Genomic DNA, 8,087 nt, shown 5'->3' on the forward strand with positions numbered 1-8,087 from the left:
GATGGACTTGCAAACTATGGGCATTTTAATTGTAAGTATATTATTTGTGATACGCCAAAGTGGATCCCTAAAAGTAAGTATTGAAGGGAATGTATTTTGTTTTCCTTGGATGAATGACTAGGGGGAATGAGTAATAGTATTCACTCTGAAATTGTGGCATATCAAATTAATCATAGTCCATGATGATGCAAGGAAAATCATTAGGCTGAATTTTCCAGGCTTCAAAGGACTAATGATTGTTTGGAAGGCCTGAAAAGAAAAACATACAATCAAAGGTGACCGGGATGAACCAACCAAGAACCCTCCGATGCTAAAGTTAGTTTCTCTTTTAAATTCTAGAGTTCCAACTTTTCAGGAGTTGTTAAAAAGTTACCTTCATTTGATGCGGATGAGTCCTTATATAATAAGTCTCGAGGCAGTTACTTGTTTTGTAACTTCCCAGCATTTGTGGAAGCTTAACTTCCATTAACTGCCACAAGAGTTAGAATATTTAATCTCATCTTCTGTAACTGCCATGGGAAGTTAAGTAGGAAGTTAGAGAGACGAACAAAAATCTTGCTAATGCTACAAGATAGTACCACATGGTCCGATTTACAAGATTTGGTAAAGAAATCCGTATCTGGAAATTTTCTAAGGATCGGGAAGTCGTCCAGGGACTTTCCAGACAAACGACCCCTACACCCATTGACGGCCTTTCTAAGAGGGACGACCACCCAATGTTGGGATAGTCATTCTACTATGGACGACTCCTATGGACGAATTGGAGTTATTTATTTTTGCCCACCATTAGTTGCCCCTTGTCCAAGGGTCATCCAATGCATTGTATAATTCACTGTTGTCCTTAGACACGTGCCCTATTGTTGGTACTTAGACATTGTGTCACATGTCATCATTTCTTTGGTTGGTCTTATGTGGTCCAGATTGTGCCACATGTCATGATCTCATTGGAGGCCTGTCGCGTCAATTTTTTTTCCGAGGAAAATGCCACGTGGCGTCTTCTGGTTGGTTGCGTCGTTTCAGATGCCAAATTTTACCACCTATAAATAGTGGTTTTCCCCTCCTACTACCCTTAACATTTCTTAAATTTTCTTCCTTGACATTCGTCGTCTAGAGCCTCGTCTTAGAAGTATTTCTGTGTCCTTAGTCCTCCTTCATCTAGAGCCAGGTATTCTCTTTATCCTCGTTCTTAGGTTTTCCTTCAAATTTCAAGATGTCTTAAATTGTTTCTTCATCCAATAATAGTATTGAAAATGCGATAGACGAGTATCATGACTCCATTAGTCACAGTGGTTCTAGTAGTGGTAGTAGTAATAGCAATAGCAGTAATGAGGGAAACACGGACGAGGAATACACATCTAGTGTTCCTGGAGTTCCTTTAGAGGTTTTCCAGGAACACCTTAGGACGAGGGCAACTTCTGGGTCTCAAGCTAGTACCTCGACGAGTGTTCCTTTATCTACTCCTTTAGACGAGGTAGAGATCGTGTACAGTTGTATTATAGGCATTCCTTCCAAAACAGATGAAAAGAGTCTTACTTCACTTAGAAGTTGGTACCAGATTCTAGACGACCTTAAACCTAGGTTAGCCGTCCTTAGGGAGTGGTGTTGTAATCCTCGTTTTGGAATAGGCGTCTATGAAGCTTACCTTCTTGGGGGACTTAGGTTACCCCTTAATGCTTTTGCCAGGGATTTGCTTACTAGGTTAGGTTTAGGTGTGTGTCAGTTCAACCCCAATGCATGGAGACTGGTTATTTCTATGCAAGTTTTGTGGAGGGAAGTGTTTGAAGGAGATTGTCCTCTCACTATGGACGAGTTCCTCTTTTGCTACAAATCCTCAGAATTTAACCAGTCCCTCGGCTTTTACCAATTTATAGCCAGGGTAAGAGATTATAAGTTAATAAAGTCATTTGTGACGTCTGATAAAAACTGGAAGATGGAGTTTTTCTTTGTCTCTGGTTTCTAGTCTGGGCACCTTATGGAGGTTGGCAGGGATACATTTGCCCCCTACACAGGAGAGTTAGGGAACCTTCGTCCTGAAGGTTTTTTTTTTTTTTTGTATAATGTTGTCATTTGTTTATAATCGTCTAACCCTTCTCTTCCTTTCTCCTTTGCAGCTGTTAGAAAACCGTCTTTGAGAAAGTTTTATCTAGATCGTGTCCAAAAAGCTCGTCTATACACCGACAAGAGTTTCCATTCATTGGTCACCCTTCAACGTCTTGCAACGTGGGGACTTGGTCTTGAGCCCTCTCTTGAAGCTATAGCCCACAAACTTACAGTTTATAGACAAGAGTTTTTACTTAAAGAATTTGTTTTGATATCATCTTTTAAATGATTTTAATATTTTTTCTTTCAGTGATGGCTACTATGAAAGAAAATAAGGGAAAAGAGGTAATGGACGAGGTCACTAGGCCAGAGGCTCAGTCTCAGCCTAGTCCTTCTACTGGAGACAAAAGGAAAAGCTTATCCTAGACGTTGGACTTGGGAAACCTCCCCAGTCGTCAAGGGAATAAGAAGGTGAAGCATGGGTCGTCCAGGCCTGAAGTTATCAAGCCAGGCACTGTCCCTCCTCCCTCTTAACTACCGTTTGTCCAAGTTCTTGATGTGGACACGCCTGAACTTTCTGGTGTTACCTCGTCCAAGACCACTGCTCCTGCCTCGTCTCAGCCTCCTCCAAGATTTCCCATGAACATTATTGAGAATGAAGACTTGGCTTGGGAGAGGTTCTAGAAATTTGTGACCGAAGAGGACGTGGCGGTGTGCTACGACATGTCCTTGAAAGAGTTTGAACACTCTGATGTTCATGACCTCTTTAAGGTGTGTAACCTTACCTTTACCCTGTCTTGTCATTTTATTATTGTTATTATTATTATTTTTTAATAGAACTTTTAACCATTCATGTAGGCAATGTCAAAGTTCATTACAGCATCTAGGCAGGCCACAAAGATAGATAAGGAGAGGATCAAGCTTGAGACTACGCTCCAGCAGGTCAAGGACGATTATAGGGGCTGAGCTGAAGTGGCAGGCAAGGCTAAGGACGAGGTCAAGGGGCTAAAAAATTTCGTCGAGGAGCTAAAGGCTGATATTGTTGAGAAGGATACCCGTCTTGAACATTTTCAAAAAAGGAATGACGAGCTAAGTACTCTTCTTGAGGATGCTAAAAAAGTTGTTGTGGAGGACTTCAGGGCTTCTAGCCAGTTCACTGACCTTCTAGACATGAACTATGCTGCTGGCTTCGAAGATTTTCGCATGGACTATTGAACGCTTCCCTAAAGTTGATTTTAGCTCCATCAAACTTCAGCTTAGTGGCACTGCCAGCTATCTCCTCCAGACGAGTTCTGAAGATGTCAATGTTGAAGACGATGCCACCACACAGCCAGTCCAAGACGAGCCTAAAACTGGAGAGAACCCCTCAATGAAAGTATAAAAATTTGATCAGTTTAATTTCTTTTCTTTCTTTTTCTCTTTCTCTCTCTTTCCTTTTTTTTTTTTTTTTTTTTTAAGTAGGAGGTCTATTTTTTTGGACCATTTGAACTTATTTAAGTACATTTCATTCGTCCACCATCTTTAGGACGAGTTTCCAAACATCTGCCTTTTTAGGCTTTTACATTACTTAAGGGTTTTTGGACAATGGTCGTCTATCGTCAAACTGTTATGAATGAATGTTTATTTGCTTTTCATTTGCTATTGAACACATTATTGTATGGACGAATTTTTCTTTATTTACATCGTCCACTCGTGTAGGTGTTCAACTCGTCTTTGTTAAAAATTTCCTCTCGTCTAGCGTGTTGCCATTCTTTAAGTTTTGTTAGTATAACTCATGTTATGAATTGCGTTACTTTTACTGGCTTTATTCGCCCAGGAACATGGCCTGTTCTTTTTCTCGTCCATAGGTTGGACAGACGTTTCCAGAATTTACTCGTCCATAAGTTGGATTATTTTGTCTGTCTGGTTATATTTATCCATGGATTTTAAATATTCTTATACGCACGCATTTCCTCATCCATTGGTTAGAAGAGTATGCCTTAGGCATATTTTTCTTTGCTTTATCCTTATTTCAAGGAAGGCTTATAGAAGTTACATCCCTACGTCTAGAGATTTTTTTGTCTTGGGCCTTTAGCCTTAGCATTGTGGATAAAATCGTGAAGATTAATAATTCATATGCTACATATATTGGAAATCCAAACAAGCTAGGCACGTGTTTACAAGCTAGTGCCTTTTAAGGAATTGAAAATACTTACACACCAACAGATAACTGTCTATGTCTTCATCCATAGTTTAAATACAACGCATAGTTTAGGAACTGATGCACTTTTGGGGAATTTAAAATACAACACATAATACTGATGATAAACACAAGTAAATGCAAGTAAATAGGACCCAACACAAAATTTTAGCTCGTCTATGGTGTTAACGTCCAAGATGGTTTCATCTAGGGTAATGCTCGTCCATGGAGATATTTTACTGATAATATCTTCTTAAATGCTCAACATTCTAGGGGTGCTCCAACTTCCTCCCGTCCAAGGCTTCTAAATAATATGTTCCTTGTCTCTTGCAATTAATAACCCTATAGGGTCCTTCCCAATTAGGTCCCAGTTTCCCATAAGCCAGGTTTCTGGTTGCCAAAGAGACTCTTTTTAGGACGAGATCTTCAAGGTCGAAACACCTAGGTTTCACCATTGCATCATATTGTCTGGCCATGAGATTTTTATATCTTGCTGCTTTTTGTTCCGCGTCCATTCTTACCTCATTTATCAGATCAAGGTTGAGACGAAGTTGTTCTTCATTATCCTTTTCCTGATACTTCATCACCCTGTGGTTTACCATGTGCACTTCTACAGGTATCACAGCTTCACTCCCATAGGCTAATTTGAAAGGAGTTTTTCGTGTGGGATTCCTCATGGTTGTCCTGTAAGCCTATAAAACACCTGGTAGCTCGGCTGGCCATACTCATTTTGCCCCGTTAAGCCGAGTCTTGATAATTTTCAACAAGGATCATTTTGTAACTTTTGCTTGTCCATTTGCTTGTGGGTGGGAGGGTGAGGAATAATGATTCCTGATTCCAAATTGCTCGCAAAATTCTCTGAAAGGTATGTTATCAAACTATCGTCTGTTGTTAAACACTAGTACCCTAGGAACCTTGAACCTGCATACAATGCTCTTCCAAACAAATTTTTTAACATTTTGCTGAGTGATATTTGCTAAGGGTTCGACTTCCACCCACTTAGTAAATTAGTCGATTCCTACTATCAAAAACTTCATCTACCTGGTTTCGAGTGGGAAAGGACCCAAGATATCCAGTCCTTATTGCGCAAAGGGCCATGGGGCCATCATCGGGGTCAGACACTCTGAGGGTTGTCTAGGAACATTGCTGAAGCACTAGCACTGGTCACATACTTTGACATAAGCCTTAGCATTTGCTTGAATAGTTGGCCAGTAGTAGCCTTCACGGACGACCTTATGGAATAATGCTCTTACTACTGAGTGATTTTCGCAGGCTTCTTCATGAACTTCCCTTAACACATAGTTTGACTCGTCCGGAGCTAAGCACCTTAAGCAAGGCTGAGAGAAGCCTCGCTTATACAGTACCTCGTCTATGAGGACATACTTGGCAGCTATAATCCTCAATTTCCTAGCCTTGTCCTTGTCTTCTGGAAGCTTTCCATCTTTGACATAGTCTAATATTGGAGTCATCCAATTTCCTTCTCCTTCAATTTGTTGTACCTTTGGAAGATCTATGCTTGGCATATATTGGACTTGGTCATAGTCATCCATGGCTCCCCCTGCTAAAGATGTTTTTGCCAAAACATCTGCCTCCATGTTCTCCTCCCTTAGGAGTTGAACAAAAATGGCTTCTTTGAATCTTTTGACGAGCTGTTTTACCTTGTTGAGGTGCTTCTTCATTCGATTTTCCTTGGTTTCATACATTCCATTCACTTGATTAATGATCAATTGAGAATCTCCTTGACTACTGACTCTGCCCCTAAGGACTTAGCCAATTCTAATCCTTTGAGGAGAGCTTCGTATTCGGCTTCATTGTTAGTAGTTTAGTATTGTAGACGAGCTACGTATTTTAAGTTATCTCCTTCCGGGGACTTGAGTATAACTCCAATCTTTCCTGCATATAACGTGGACAAGCCATCTACATTGATGACCCACCTCTAAACTCTATCCCCTTCGTCTAGCTCGTCCTGGTTGGAAGTAAACTCTGCAATGAAATCTGCCAATGCTTGTGCTTTTATCGTGCTTCGTGGTTGGTACCTGACGTCAAACTCACTAAGTTCTACAACTTATTGGATTAGTCATCCTGCGGCTTCCAACTTGTTCATCGCCTTCTTTAGTGGATGATCTGTCAAGACATTGATGACATGAGTTTGAAAGTAATGCCTCAACTTCCTAGAGGCTGTGACCAAAGCAAAGGCTAGGTTCTCCATCATTGAATATCGTCCTTCCACTCCTCTTAGCACTCGGCTTGCATAGTAAATCAGCTTTTGTATCCTCCCTTCTTATCTAATCAATGCTGAGCTCACTACATGTGGGGACATCGCTAAATACAAATATAATTCTTCACCTGGTACGGACGGGCTTAGCAAAGGAGTTGTAGTGAGGTAGGTCTTGAGGTATTGGAAGGCCTTCTGGCACTTGTCCGTCCACTTGAATGCCTTCTTGAGAACTTTAAAGAATGGTAAACACTTGTCAGTAGCTTTTGAGACAAACCTGTTAAGGGCAGCAATTCATTTAGTGAGAGACGGGACTTCTTTGATATTCCTTGGTGGCTCCATGTTTATTATTGCTTGAATTTTATCGAGATTTGCTTCAATGCCCCTATATGAGACTATGAATCCAAGAAACTTACTTGACGAAACTCTAAAAGCACACTTGCTCGGATTCAACTTCATGTTATACTGTCTAAGCGTATCAAAGGTCTCCTAAAGGCCGTCCAGATATTTTTCCTCGTCCAAACTCTTTACTAGCATATCATCTACATATACTTCCATGTTTCGTCCAATCTGTGGACGAAACATGTGTTTAACCAGCCTTTGATAAGTTGTCCCCGCGTTCTTCAAACCGAAGGGCATCACCTTGTAACAAAACAAGCCTTGGTTGGTGATGAAGGATGTCTTTTCTTGATCCACCTAGTCCATCCTTATTTGGTTGTAGCTCGAAAAAGCATCCATGAAACTTAGTAATTTATGACCCGCAGTAGAGTCCACCATCTGGTCAATGTGTGGCAATGGATAACTATCCTTGGGGCAAGCTTTGTTCAGATCAGTGAAGTCCACACACATCCTCCATTTGCCATTAGCCTTCTTGACCATTACTACATTAGCCAACCAGTCCGAGTAATAAACTTCCAGGATAAATTTTGCCATGGTTAACTTTTGAACTTCCTCTTTAATGGCGTTGTCTTGTTTCGGGGCAAAAATTCTTTTTTTCTAATGCATGGGCTTAAAAGAAGGAAATACGTTCAGACGATGGGTAATGACACTTAGGTCAATACCTGGCATATCTTCATGACTCCAAGTGAACACATCAATACTCTTCTTTAGGAATTGGACAAGGTTTTGCTTTGTCTTCTCTTCCATGCTTGCTCCAATTCTTGTAAACTTTTCAGGGTTATGCTCGTCTAAAGGAACGTCTTCCAGCACTTCTGTGGGCTCCGTAGTGACCTTTCTTATGTCTATGCTCATTGTCTGCACGTGCTCGTCCCTAGCTGACATGGCTAAATAGCATTCTCTAGCGGCCAATTGGTCTCTTTGCACCTGACCCACTCCATACTCTATTGGGAACTTAACAGACAAATGGTAGGTAGACGTTACCGCCTTCCAATTGTTTAAAGTCGGTCTTCCAATGATAGCATTGTATGACGATGAACAATCAAGAACAAGGAAGTTTACTTCTTTAGTTATCTGTTGCGGATATGCTCCTACCACCACAGGTAACGTAATGGTACCTATGAGTTACACCTTCATCCTTCCAAATCCTACCAAAGGAGAGTTTACTAGACGAAGTTGATCTCGTCTGAGCCTCATTTGTTGGAAGGCAGGGTAATATAAGATGTACGCCGAACTTCCATTTTCTACCAACACCCT

The 8,087-nt window shown here is 40.9% G+C and overlaps 2 protein-coding genes across 2 annotated transcripts; both read right to left on the reverse strand.

Moving 5' to 3' along the window:
- Nucleotides 1–4,488: 4,488 nt before the first annotated feature.
- LOC142635118 (uncharacterized) lies at nt 4,489–4,896 on the reverse strand. Its single transcript, XM_075809330.1, has one exon. The coding sequence runs from the start codon at nt 4,894–4,896 to the stop codon at nt 4,489–4,491; it is 408 nt and encodes a 135-aa protein (XP_075665445.1).
- A 477-nt stretch (nt 4,897–5,373) lies between these two features.
- Nucleotides 5,374–5,922, reverse strand: LOC142635119 (uncharacterized). The gene has a single exon (XM_075809332.1). It carries the CDS (start codon nt 5,920–5,922, stop codon nt 5,374–5,376), a length of 549 nt encoding a protein of 182 aa, XP_075665447.1.
- Nucleotides 5,923–8,087: the final 2,165 nt, after the last annotated feature.

The sequence above is a fragment of the Castanea sativa genome, chromosome 5, assembly GCF_040712315.1.
Source record: "Castanea sativa cultivar Marrone di Chiusa Pesio chromosome 5, ASM4071231v1".
Lineage (NCBI taxonomy): Eukaryota > Viridiplantae > Streptophyta > Magnoliopsida > Fagales > Fagaceae > Castanea > Castanea sativa.